Genomic DNA, 13,514 nt, shown 5'->3' on the forward strand with positions numbered 1-13,514 from the left:
TCAGGTCTTGGGAAGATGGTGAAGATGCTCCTGTGTGGATTGGGGGAAGTGGAGTCATAAACTTGGATACAGACACTGGCAGGGAACCCTCACCTTCAGGACCCTCGGCTCCTCTGGAGGAACCTGCGGGGACAGCAGGTGCTCAGCTGGTGGCAGGGCCCCCTGGGGGGGGGCAGGGCTGGGGAGCCTGAAGCAGGGCCTCCCGGGAAGAAAGCCTGGCCACTGTGTGTGTGTGGGGGCTGCCCCTCCTCTCTGGGCAGACCTGGAGGCTGGACCATGAGGGAGAAGGCTAGGCTCGCCTGGTGCGGCCCCCCTCGGGCGTGGCGGCTCCTGGGGGGGGTGCACTGGTGCAAGGGGCCTGAGGTGGACGTGGTGGCGGCTGGCATCGCATTCTCACCACTCTACAGTGTAGGTGGGCTGCGCCCACAGGGAGGCGGGGGCTGCCGAGGGGCCTCCAGGAGCCAGGGGCAGGGTGCAGTGGCCCACTGGCTACTGGGGTCTGCGCTACCTCTGGGAGTTGTTGGCTGAGCTAGATGCACCCCGAGGCCAGAGCTCGGGGGACCCCAGGGGAGGCGTGGCCCCTCTAGCTCCAAACCCTCCCACCAAGGCTCTGCCTCACCTCTTCATCCCTCTTCCTCTGCCTACTGGATTTTCCCCTTGTCTCCCCAGTGCAAGTCGGGTACATCCAAAGTCAGCTGGCCTGGGAAATAGACCTCAAGTGTCAAAGCCCATCATTTAGGTTCATCCCGCTCCTGGAATGTGGGTTCTGAGTAGAATCTGCATATATTCTTTCTTTTGGTGGTGGTGCGTGTCCAGGAGCGGGGTTTCTCTGTTCTCCCTGGACTGGGGGCTAGGGGAGCACTGGGGGCATCTTCCTGCCGAGGTGTAGGCCCCTTGGAACGTAAGGACTGCCTGCTGGGGACACTGACGCTTGTATACCTGCTTCCTTTGGAGGCTACCGGTTGGGTTGGCTGGTGCTCAGGGGTAGAGTGAGCCCCTTGCCCAGGCGTCTGGGGGGAGGTTCCCCACGGGGCTCTGAGGCAGCATGTGAGAGGGATGGGTGAGCGGGCTGGGATCGGGGAGCCTCCTCTGCAGGGGGCCCGGGCTCTGTGAGTGTGGGCAGGAACCCTGTGTCTGTTAAAAGGCGGAGGCAGCCTTGTGGTTGGAGTGGTGCCAGAGGCTATAAATAGCTGAGTGTGTGCAGAAGCGGAGTGCCGGGGAGGAGGGGGAATCCCTCTCCAGCTGGCAGCAGAGCCTGGGTGTGGTGAGGGGGGCATGGAGTCTCCCAGTCTCCCCTGGTCCCCCTGGGGCTCTGAATGCAAAGCTCTCTCAGGTTGGGTATGCACACTTCCAGCCTGACAGGGCAGGGAGCTTGTGCTGTGATGAAATGGCATAGGCAGCAGGGCGTGTCAGGCTCTAATGTAACAGCCAATGTGCCAGGCATTGTGCTAACCAGCATTAAAATGCATTAACTCATCTCGCTCTTGGAACAGCCAAGGAAGTAGGTTCTGTTATCCCCTTTTCATGAGTGGGGAAATGGAGGCACGGGGTGGCTGGATCACTTGCCAGTAAGCATCAGAACCAGGACTTGAATGGGGTCATGGGCACCTTTTGTTTCCAGTTGGTCTGTAGGAGGATCTTGTCAGGTGGCGGTCCAGTGTCATCCTGACCACCTGGGTCCTGGCCACACGGTAGTGGCCAGAGGGGTCTCTGCCTGACCAGCAGCTTGGAGAGAGGAGCTGGGCCAGCCTTGGGCCATTCCTGATGTCTGCTGGCCTCTCTTGTTCCGGCTCCTTGCCTTATACAGGGGGTGGGGGCTTGTTGTCAGAGTGGAGATGGAAGCTCCCCTGAGGACCTAGGGCTTGGGCTGCAGGCTGAGGCCACCCCTCCTGTTTTCCCCTCCCTTCAGAATCGTGCTGTAGCCAGGAGATAACTCTGTCCTTCTGTCTGATCGTTGGTCCGTCCTTCCTTCCATACATCCATCCATCTATCCGGTCTGTGTCTGGAACTGGTTCTAGTACTCAAGACAGTCAAGGCTTCTGCAGTTAAAGCATCAGCTTTGCAGTCCTGTGGGGGAAGCCTGACATTTAAAAAGCAGTTGTCAAGCACATTTGTAATGATTTGTCTCTTTCTTTTTTAAAAAATTATTTCTTTTCTAAATTTTTGTCTGTGTTGGGTCTTCGTTGCTGTGTGTGGGCTCTCTCTAGCTGCGGCGAGCAGGGGCCACTCTTCGTTGTGCTGTGCGGGCTTCTCATCACGGTGGTCTCTCCCGTTGGAGAGCATGGTCCCCAGGTGCACAGGCTTCAGCAGCTGTGGCACGCAGGCTCAGCACTTGTGGCTTGCGGGCTCTAGAGCGCAGGCTCAGTAGTTGTGGCGCACAGGCTTAGTTGCTCAGCAGCATGTGGGATCTTCCCCGACCAGCGATCAAACCCGTGTTCCCTGCATTGGCAGGCGGATTCCCAACCACTGCACCACCAGCGAAGTCCCTGTTTTGTTTCTTACATGAGTGTTCATTATGTTATTTTCTCTGGGGAGTTATCTTTGGTTACATTATTTCTATACTTCTTGAATGTCTGAAATAATCCTTTAAACAACAACAGGCAATTAGTCAAGGGTGATAAATTAGGTGATGGAGGAAGCACAAAGGCCTGTGGAAGTAGAGAGAAAAGAGCCAAAATATAAAGGAGAAAGTTGTGAGCATCTTGCAGCCAGAGGTGATAACTTGTGCTAAGCCCAGAAGCCCAGCTTGGGGGTCTGCCCCACAGGTCAAGTCTCCCAGGACCCCTACTAGAATTGCTGCTATGGATGCAGTGGGCCCCCTGAGCCCTCTGGACTGGGGACTTTGCAGAGCACAGCCACCGAATGCTGCTGCAGGTGGGCGGGAGCCTGTGGGCATTGTCGGCACCAGCCTAGGCCCTGCGGCTGGTGCTCACTTAGCCTTTGGTCTCCGAGATCCACCCCATCCCCTCAGCCCTGTTTCTCACTAGTGGAGCTGCTCTGAGACAAGGCAGAGACAGTGGCAGGAACCTGCCCTTCTAGTTTCTCAGACGTGGTCCCTGAGGTCTGCATCAGAACCACCCAAGACAGAGGGGGTTGGTTAAAAACCAATCCAAGGATTCCCCTAGTGGCGCAGTGGTTAAGACTCCATGCTCCCAATGCAGGGGGCCCAGGTTCGATCCTTGGTCAGGGAACTAGATCCCACATGCATGCCACAACTAAGAGTTCTCATGCCACAGCTAAGGAGGCTGCCTGCCGCAACTAAGACCTGGCACAACCAAATAAATAAATTAAATGAATAAAATTAAAAAAAAAAAAACGTAGATCCTGCCCCCACTCCAAATGGATGGGTCTGGGCAGGGCCCAGGAATATGCATTCTTTAAAAAAAATTATTTGGTTGGGCAGGGTCTTAGTTGCGGCAGGCAGGCTCCTTAGTTGCAGCACGTGGGCTCCTTAGTTGTGGCATGTGAACTCTTGGTTGCTGCATGCATGTGGGATCTTGTTCCCTGACCAGGGATCGAACCAGGGCCCCCTGCACTGGGAGCGCAGAGTCTTAGCCACTGAGCCACCAGGGACATCCCAGGGATATGTATTTTTAGCACCACCCTCCCGCCCTACCCAGATGACACAGTGATTCTGACCGTGCCCTGGGGTTTTGAGGGCCCCTCCATTCATTGCTGCTGCTGCAGGGAAGCAGCCCCCTTCCCACCCAGGAGCCCCCCACTGTGCATCTGGCTGTCAGTCTGGCCCCCTGCCTCCCTCGTGGGCCTGGGGCTACTTGGCAGCAGCTCTCTCCCCCGGGCACAGGTTCCGGTCGTGGGGAGGCCGAGACGCGGGAGTGCATCTACTACAACGCCAACTGGGAGCTAGAGCGCACCAACCAGAGCGGCCTGGAGCGCTGCGAGGGCGAGCAGGACAAGCGGCTGCACTGCTACGCCTCCTGGCGCAACAGCTCAGGCACCATCGAGCTCGTCAAGAAGGGCTGCTGGCTGGACGATTTCAACTGCTACGACAGGTGCCAGTGCCCCTGGGGCTGGGTGTCTGGAGCCGAGGCGGGGACACACGGGCTCTCGTGGCAGCCTTGGCGAGCAGGGCTGGTGCTGGGTCCCTGCCCCTGTTGCGAGGTCCCCAGGAGGGCTCTGGGTGCGTGTCCACCCTCTGTTGTCCCTCCTGACCCTGGGTCCCACTTTAGGAGAAGTGGGCTCACACTCCCCCTGCCCCCTGCCTGGTTCCCTGTGGGGTTCTTTGTGGGGAGGGGTTTGGCTGGGCCGCCCCGGGGAGGCTGTCCCTCACCTGAGGAGCGGATGGGAAACTTCCTCCAGGCAGGAGTGCGTGGCCACCGAGGAGAACCCCCAGGTGTACTTCTGCTGCTGCGAAGGCAACTTCTGCAACGAGCGCTTCACCCACCTGCCCGAGGCGGGTGGCCCGGAAGGTGAGGGGAGGGGAGCGATGTGGGCCGGCCTGGGCCCCCCACCGAATGCTCAGCTCCTCCGTGGGGTGGGGAGTAGCCACAGGGCTCTTTGGTCTGGCCCTGGAGGTGTTGCGGGTAGGCGGGCTGTGTGACACCGGGCTCCGTGTGTCCCCCAGTCACGTACGAGCCACCCCCGACAGCCCCTACCCTGCTCACTGTGCTGGCCTACTCGCTGCTGCCCATCGGGGGCCTCTCCCTCATTGTCCTGCTGGCCTTCTGGATGTACCGGCATCGCAAGCCCCCCTATGGCCACGTGGACATCCATGAGGTGAGATGGGGTCGGCTTGGGGCCGGGCAGGGTAGAGGTGGGGAGGCCAAGCCAGATCCTATTAAGCCCTCGATTCCCCCCAGGATCCTGGACCTCCACCCCCATCCCCTCTGGTGGGCCTGAAGCCACTGCAGCTGCTGGAGATCAAGGCTCGGGGGCGCTTTGGCTGTGTTTGGAAGGCACAGCTCATGAATGACTTCGTGGCTGTCAAGATCTTCCCACTCCAGGTGAGTGTGTGCCTGCGGGTCCCAAGCTCTCTGCCCCAGGGCAGTCCACGTCCTGTACAGCTGGGATGAGAGAGGAGTGGGCCCCATTGGGGGTGGTGACGTTCACCGTGGGCCTAGGGTAGGGCTTCGCAAAACTTTGATTTGCAAAACCTCAATCCAGTCTGGTTTTCAGGGTTTTGTTTTGCCATCAGGTTCTGCTTAGGGGCCCTAGACACCAGGCTACCCCGAGCAGTTGCCTGGGACACTTGGCAAAGCCAGACCTGCTCTGCTTCTCACTGATTGGGTGGTCCTGGGCTCCTCACTTCTGTCTCTGGACCTCAGTGGCCCCCTTTGTAAATCAGGTGCTGGCCTTGGTGATCTCAGGGGTCACTGTTGGTCTGGGGTCCTGGGCCTGGCTCAGTCCTGCTCCACCTCCCTTACAGAGGCTGAGGTTGGGGTTAGTGGGAAGCTGCAGGGTGGCATGGCTGTGGTGAGGTTCAGCCGCATCCCTGCCTCAGGACAAGCAGTCATGGCAGAGTGAGCGGGAGATCTTCAGCACACCTGGCATGAAGCATGAGAACCTGCTGCAGTTCATTGCCGCCGAGAAGCGAGGCTCAAACCTGGAGGTGGAGCTGTGGCTCATCACGGCCTTCCATGACAAGGTGAGCACACCCCGTGGACCCTGCTCCCATGGGAGGTGACCGTGGGCCCCACCGGCCTTCCCCTGCGGTCGCCCGTCCTGGGTGTGGGCATGAGGGTCTGCGATAAGAAGCCCTCGCCCTGGGACCAGTTCTTACGAATGGGAGTAGTGACTTCATGATTACCACTCTCTGACGGCTCCCCCGTCCCAGCCCCTCCTGGCCTCATGAGTTCCAGCATCTGGGGGTCGGGGGTGGGAAACCCGGCCAACGGTCCATGGAGATGGCCCTCCCGGGGCCGGGCTGGATCCTGTCCTCCTGTGCCCAGAGTCTGTGCTGTTCCCTCTAGGGCTCCCTCACGGATTACCTCAAGGGGAACATCATCACCTGGAATGAACTGTGTCACGTGGCAGAGACAATGTCAAGAGGCCTCTCATACCTACACGAGGATGTGCCCTGGTGCCGTGGCGAGGGCCACAAACCGTCTATTGCCCACAGGTACCTGGGTTAGCAGTTGCCCTCTCTGCGCTTGACCTGGAGCTGCAGAGAGGTTTGGAGGGTGAGAGCAGGGCCTGGGGGTCTCAGTTTCATAGACGTGGTTAGCTGCTCTGTGGTGTGTCAGGGGCAACCGCACAAAACCCTGTGCCCACCTGACTCTTCCCCTGCCTTCTGCCTGCGTCCCCTGCAGGCTGTGGCCTCACAAGTCAGTTCTCTGGTTCCCTCCAGTGGCCGCAGGAGGAAGTGCCGACTGCTGACTAACTTTGGAGAGTTGATTTAGCAGGTCTCAAACTTTTTGGTTAGGATCCCTTTACACTCCTGTGGGTTATGTCTGTTGATATTTGCTGTATTAGAGCACACGTATTCCATTAACTGTCAGAGTGATGACATGTGTGTGTAGCCTCTGGAAAACTCTATACTCTTGGGAGAATGAGCTTAAAAAAAGGCAACTAATGGATTATTATGAAAAGAATGCTGACCTTGCAGATCCCCTGAAACAGTCCCAGGGATTCACTGGGGTCCTTGGATGGTGCTTTGAGAGCCACTGTGCCACCTCCTCACCACAGTGGCAGGCACTGCTCTAAGCACTTAGAAACACCAAGTCATTTCAGCCTCATTACTGCCCTGTGAGATAGGTACTGTTTTTCTCTGCCTGTCTTACAGGTGAAGGAACAGTGGCGCAGAGAAGTAGACCTAGTGTAGTGTGGTTCTGTGGCTGTGAGGTAGGGAGTGAGCCTCGAATTCCAGGGTTCAAAGCTGAAGGGCCCCGATGGTAATAACATTAATGACATAGGAGGTTGACTGTATGAAATTGCCGTTGTTGTAGGTCAAAAACGGTTGAATGTCGACTCTTCCATATGGTTCCACCTAACGGTAGTGCATAGTAAGTGTGCCAGGGGTGGCCCTAAACATTCGTCCATCGGTTTAGCCCTCACAGCAAGGCTGAGACAGGCGCGGGGAGATTGAGGACCTGCTAGGGAGGGGCCAGGCTGAACGCAACCTCAGCACCTGCTCCGCTGCTCCCGTAGCGGCTCGAGCCTCGGGGGCCTGCTCGGAACCCAGGCCAGTTCACTGAAACTTCTCTTTTCACTCACGTCCCAAATAGTGTAAATTCTTCCCAGAAAACTCACATCCCTGGCTGCTATACCCCCTCCTCAAGCCCTCTGAGAATGTGAGGGCTGGCCTTCGATGCTGGGCACCGGGCTGGGATAAGTGTTGCCGCTCTGGCGGGAGTGCAGTTCTGGACTCTCACACCAGTGGAGGGAGGCGTCCTAAAGCTGCCTGTCCGTGTGGCTTCATGGAACTCCACCCTGACGCAGACCCTGCTCCCCACGGGTGGGATGGCCTGGGCCGGGGTCTCTGGGAATCAAGGTGGGAAGCCAGGAGGAGGGTCAGTTGGACCACATGTTCGACTCTGTCTCAGTCCATTGTCTCCACAGGGACTTTAAGAGCAAGAATGTATTGCTGAAGAGTGACCTCACGGCCGTGCTGGCTGACTTTGGCCTGGCTGTTCGGTTTGAGCCAGGGAAACCTCCGGGGGACACTCATGGGCAGGTGACGAGCCTCAGGGGGTGCGCGACGTGGGGGCACGGGTGGACGCTGCCCCCCCCAGCTGGCAGGGAGCAGGGGTTGCCCCGCGAGCTCAGAGCTCTCTGAGAACTCCAGGAGCAATGCTCTCATTTCACCCGTGGGGAGAGCGAGGCCTGGCGGGTGGTGTGGTTTCCCAGGCCAGCCAGTGAGAAACAGATTTCCCTTCCTCTTTCAGTTGTAATTATTAAACAAGATAAAAATAAGATAAATAAGAGTATACTAAGAATCCAAACCAGAAACCTAGAAAAGGTAACCTAAGGTTAAGCCTAAGCAAATCATCCTAAAACAAAGGCTATTACTGTTTTTAAGTATTCTCCCCCTTCTGCTTTTGGCGTGTGTCTCAGTGAGGTACACATCATCTGTGTAGCCCCTCGTGGTGCTGATGGAGGCAGCAGTTCATGGAAGATTACTGCTGTCTCGAATGACACTTTACAGTCGTCATTACTTCATGACCCCGGGGCCCCCCGGGGATGTGGTGCGTCAGGGACAGCCGTCATTGTTGATGGCCCTGCTGTGCACACGGCTGTAGCTCCTGTGTCCAGCTGTGAGTGCATTTGTGCGTGGCTGGTGACCGCAGACCCTCCCCTGTCCCCGTGCAGGTGGGCACACGGCGGTACATGGCCCCTGAGGTGCTCGAGGGAGCCATCAACTTCCAGAGAGACGCCTTTTTGCGCATCGACATGTATGCCATGGGCCTGGTGCTGTGGGAGCTCGTGTCCCGCTGCAAAGCTGCCGATGGTGAGCGGGACGGGAGCCCTGAGCATTCTGGGTGTGTGGGGGTGTGTGGCTGGGCGTTAGGGTGACCCCGCCGGGCTCTCTCTCCACCCCCAGGACCTGTGGATGAGTACATGCTGCCTTTTGAGGAAGAGATTGGCCAGCACCCGTCACTGGAGGAGCTGCAGGAGGTGGTCGTGCACAAGAAGATGCGGCCTGCCATCAAGGATCACTGGCTGAAACACCCGGTGAGGGGCCTGGGGGGCAGAGAGGGCAGCCCCTCCCATGTGTGGCAGGGTCAGAGAGAGGGGCCTCAGGCAGCGGGACAGCCCCTCCGCCCCTGCCTGGTCAGAGGCCACTTGATGCAGTGCCTCCCTTCCACCAGGGGAGCGTCTGGGGAGGTTAGTGCTCTGCAGGGAGGCGGCTCTGGTTTTGGCCACAGAGAGCGATGGGGTCTGACAGCTCCGTCAGAGCCCTGGTTGCCCCGTGGAGCACTGGTGCAGTGGAGCCCACTGGCCCTGGGCCTGACACATGTTGGTTGGAATCCTGGATCTGCCGGTCAGTAGCTGGGTAACTTCCGGCAAATTGCTTTATGTCTCTGAGCCTTTGTCTCCTCAGGGTAGTAATAGATTGAAGGGGTTACTGTACATCCCCAGGCAGGACACCTATCACATAAGTGCTTAATATGGCTTAGCTCTGTGGCATCTGGGCCCCTCCAGTCTGGAGATACCATACAAAAGACCCCAGCTATGGGCTTCCCTGGTGGCGCAGTGGTTGAGTCCGCCTGCCGATGCAGGGGACACGGGTTCGTGCCCCGGTCCGGGAAGATCCCACATGCCGCGGAGCGGCTGGGCCCGTGAGCCATGGCCGCTGAGCCTGCACGTCCGGAGCCTGTGCTCCGCAACGGGAGAGGCCCCAACAGCAAGAGGCCCGCGTACCGCAAAAAAAAAAAAAAAAAAGACCCCAGCTATGTAAATCATTATCTTTCTTGGAAGGTTATTTGCCTCCAGCTTCATTGAGTCCTTCCCCCTGCTACCCCAGGGTTAATTCAGAAGAGGGACATCCTTGGGGCCAGTGGGAGCTAGCGCTCTCACCATATGGTCTGGGGTCGAGCTGTGGAGGCCAAGTTCAGCTGCCATGCTGCTCCCTGGAGCCCAGAGTCGCAAATGGAAAAAATCTTAGGCATCAGGAGAGGGAAGCTGGGCCAGGAACTTACCTTCTGCCTCAGACCTCCTCAGTCTCCCAGGGCAGAGAAACTGGGGTTGCCAGTCCAGTTTCCTGATGAGGAGCAGATCCAGAGAGGTCTGAGTGTGTCCTGATGCTGAGCAGGCCGGATTGCTCCTGGGCGTGGGCATTTTGCCCATTCTCCTGCCTTTCCCAGCTGCACACAGTTGGTTCCAGCACAGGGTGTCACTCCACGTTCCCTGGACTCTGGGGAGGTGTCCAGGGCTATGGGGGACAGGGTGGGATGAAGCCTTCCTCTTTTCCCACTGTGACTGCACTTTGGGCCCTTATGTGGTTTGGGCTTGGCGTAATAAGATTTCCTTTGAATATCACTGCTCCGCGGCAGCAGCCATGTCTGCCCCCGGAGGGCCCTGGGTTGCCCTGCTTCCCACGTTGAGGTTCAGTGGATCCTTCGTCAGCGCTGTGGAGGAGGCCCGTGGCCTCAGGCTGGTGACTGTCGGAAGGGGAGTCTCCTTCAGACCCCTGCAGGTGGGCTCGTGGCTCTCCCTGGTCCTCAGGAACATCGTCAGGTTTGCTTGTCCTCAGTGAGGGCCACCGGCAAGGGCATCTGTTTCCTCTCTCCCGCTGGTGTGCAGGGCCTGGCCCAGCTCTGCGTGACCATCGAGGAGTGCTGGGACCACGACGCAGAAGCTCGTCTGTCCGCGGGCTGTGTGGAGGAGCGGGTGTCCCTGATCCGGAGGTCTGTCAATGGCACTACCTCGGACTGTCTTGTCTCCCTGGTGACCTCCGTCACCAATGTGGACCTGCCCCCGAAGGAGTCGAGCATCTAAGCCCAGGACATGAGTGGATCTCCAGACTCAGTGGATCTGAAGAGGAAAGGAAGAAAACAAAGTAGTGTTTTGTTTTGGAAATCCTGTAACACCAACAAACACGCAAAATGCAGCTGCTACTTTACCTTGACTTCTATTATTATTATAATAATTATTATTATTATTATTAATATTATTTTTTGGATTGGATCAGTTTTTACCAGCACATTGCTCTACTGTATCGCAAACAGCGGACACGTCAGCAGGCGTTGAGGTGCTGAGCTGTGAATGCAGAACCAGCGCCGTGCTGAAGAGCCTCGGCCACCTCCCGCCCTTCGGGGTTCATTTTTCCCTCTTTCTCTTTGTTTGTTGTCTCAGAATCTGTGACACAAAGAAACCCATCTCCTGTCTTAGGAAACTTAATGCTGCAAACTCTACCTAGAGGAACCTTTGAAGACTGTTACATAAGAACACATCTTCCTCAAAAGAGGAGTTTCCCTCTGCCCTCGTCCTCCACCCCCCCCAGCCCCCCGCCTTTTACTGTGTTTTTCTCCCTTTTTAGACAGTGAGTATAAGAAACAGCAGATGTGTCTTTCACGGATTAACGGGTGTTGTCCTGACCGAGGAAAAACTGGGCTGAGGGTGAGGATGGTTTGGACCGGAGTTGGCGGGGAGGACAGAGCTGGGGGTGGGGTTTGGTGCAGAGCTACACTGGACCCGGGCACATTCGGAGCAACATCCTTTGCTATGAGACTACTTCTCAGGTAACCAGGAATCGAGGGGAAGGAGTGTGTGGAGGCCAAGCGTTAACGGCAAGAGCAGGGTTTGGAGAAAGTCTGAAATCAGGTGTGACTCTGACCCATCTGTTGGCCCTGACCAGTTTTTTCCACTCACTTGGGCTTGGGCATAGGACAAAACATTTTTTCTGCCCTGATTTTAAGGTTAGGTAAGGGTATAAATCATCACGGTTTAGTGAGTACATTCTTCATAAGACATGATACTGTAAATATCTTTAATGAGGAAAAGTTGAAATATGTACATTGCTTCCTCCTGGAGCAGTTCAGGGAAATGGCCACAGGGGGCGCTCTGCACAGCCAGGGCGGGAGAGTTTCCTGGGTTGGGCCTGCCAAGAAGGCCTGCCCCTCTGGAGACCCCCGGAGTCCTGCAGTGCTGGCTCTGCCCTGTGTGGTGACGTTATTGTCCCTTTCTGTGGCTCGTGAACACAGCTTTCTCCAGACCCTTTAAAGAGGTGCATATTCGAAAAACAGTTTCTCTGTTTTGCCATAACCTTGCTCTCGTCAGTGAATGTTCCTAATGCTGCTGTTTCAACATTTGAATTTTTTTAATTTATGAAACATGCAAACTTTTTAAAAAAACAAAACACACACACCCACACATACACGCTTTGCTATGTGGCTTCCGAGGTTTAAATTTTGAAGAGTAAGAGAATTAAAACTTCACGACCACAGACCACCTCAAACCAGAAATACCTCAGAATTTTCTACTTGTGTAAGTTTTATTATATATTTTATTAGTTGTGTTGTCTTGTAGTAAGTATATTTTAATGTAAGTTGGCTTTTATGACAAGAAAGTTTAAAAGAAATAGAGAAAAAGAAGAAAAGTTGTGAGTCTTCTAGGGAGTGCTACCATTTTTCTTTGATAACGCCCCCTTGTCAATAATTGTCATCAACAGCAGGTTGGCCGTCTGGGCCGAGTCTGGGCATTCATCACTCTTATTTGTGAAGACTTTTCCTTCCCGTTTCTTTAGACCATTTTATTTAAAAACTGGATCTCTTCACCTTGCGGGTAGGCGAGTTGGTGGACGATGGGGAGAGGTTGACTGGCATGAGAAGGGGAGGGGGGAGCCTCCTCCTGGGTTATTTGGAAGTTCAAGTGTTTCCCTCGACTTGATTGCTCACTGTTCAGGATGACAGGTGACCCCACTTTAACTTGGCGAAACTGTAGCCTTTAGACCCACGTGAGGTAATTTTACTCGAGACTTAATTTCTTAAGCACACCGGCAGCAGTGATAGCGGAATTGAGCTGTAGGCCTCTGGGTCCACACTGCTCGGGGCCGGTCTGTGACGGCACGGCTTGGTGGTGAGGGCTCGGTGCACCGCCACGCGGGGGTTCTGGGCCCCTGGGCCGTGTCCTCCTCTGCGTGTTTGGGCACGGGGTGTGGTAGGAGACGAGTTTGCTTCCTTCTCAGAGCTCAGTTTTTGCTTCATGGGTCAAAATGTGGGCTGGCCAAGGTGGCCACAGGGACAGGTTTTTGTTTTTGTTTTTTGGTAAGTTATTTGTCTTCTGACTTTTCCTTTTTAAGCTATTTTTTGCTGTGGTATTTTTCTTCCCTCGGAATAATTTTTAACAGAAAAACAGGCCTTACAGCAGTTGCTTTTCTTTTCCACTTATGTCTTTCAGAAGCTTTAAAATATTTATTGAAAAGTGCCATATCTGATTTCTCCAGCTTTCTCCTTAGGCAGGGCTGGGAGTCTCTACTTTTCAACCCTCAGAAGAAACGAATAGAATAAACCAGTAACAAATGTAGCTAATTTACCATAGGAATGATTAGATCCCTGATCCCAGCCCGTGTGGAACACTAAACCCCAGCCTCTGTTTGGTTTTAGATTTCCTCTGGGCAGTTTTTCTTTTGTGTGCTGGCTTGATTCTTCTGGGAGCACATTTTGGCCCTGCTGTGGGACCTGCGGGGCAGGATGCAGGACGGACAGGGCAGGCCTTTTGTCTGGGGACGCTCCCTCTTTGCTGACCCAGTGCTCAGCCACTGTCACTCCCTTTGGGGCCTTGGCACCAGAATGAAGTGTCCAGAGATGGCCCCATGTGGTGTGGCCGGGCAGAAGGCTTCCGGCGGCCCTTTCCCCGTGTGCTAGGCTGAGTGTCCCTGACTGCTCGTGGCCAGGAGAAGGTGGGCATCGCTCTCCCGGGCATGCTGCTGGGGCCTGGGTGGGTCTTCCGCCTCTGATAAAGTTAGGTTTACTGTCATGTCTTCTTCTCCGGGGAGTCAGCCATCCAGAGCTCTGATTTGTGTCGATGGGGTTGGGGGCCTCTGCCTGTGCTCTTCTTCACAAAGTTTTCTTGTAGCCTCCACTTCCGGCGATCTCAGATCACTGCTACCTTCC

General features: G+C 55.8%; 1 protein-coding gene across 1 annotated transcript in view; it reads left to right on the plus strand.

Annotated features, from left to right (window-relative positions):
- ACVR2B (activin A receptor type 2B) overlaps positions 1-13,492 on the plus strand; it is a gene marked incomplete at its 5' end in the record, with an annotated part of 29,360 nt that extends 15,868 nt beyond the window's left edge. Inside the window, 10 exons of the mRNA XM_024756385.1 lie at positions 3,806-4,013; positions 4,321-4,430; positions 4,586-4,737; positions 4,821-4,964; positions 5,462-5,605; positions 5,931-6,079; positions 7,519-7,633; positions 8,269-8,407; positions 8,501-8,631; positions 10,204-13,492. Of these exons, the coding sequence (XP_024612153.1) occupies positions 3,806-4,013; positions 4,321-4,430; positions 4,586-4,737; positions 4,821-4,964; positions 5,462-5,605; positions 5,931-6,079; positions 7,519-7,633; positions 8,269-8,407; positions 8,501-8,631; positions 10,204-10,398 (1,487 nt within the window). The remainder of the gene's footprint in view (positions 1-3,805; positions 4,014-4,320; positions 4,431-4,585; positions 4,738-4,820; positions 4,965-5,461; positions 5,606-5,930; positions 6,080-7,518; positions 7,634-8,268; positions 8,408-8,500; positions 8,632-10,203) is intronic.
- Positions 13,493-13,514: the final 22 nt, after the last annotated feature.

This window comes from Neophocaena asiaeorientalis, unplaced genomic scaffold (genome assembly GCF_003031525.2).
Source record: "Neophocaena asiaeorientalis asiaeorientalis breed wild unplaced genomic scaffold, Neophocaena_asiaeorientalis_V1.1 scaffold265, whole genome shotgun sequence".
In the NCBI taxonomy this organism is placed as follows: domain Eukaryota; kingdom Metazoa; phylum Chordata; class Mammalia; order Artiodactyla; family Phocoenidae; genus Neophocaena; species Neophocaena asiaeorientalis.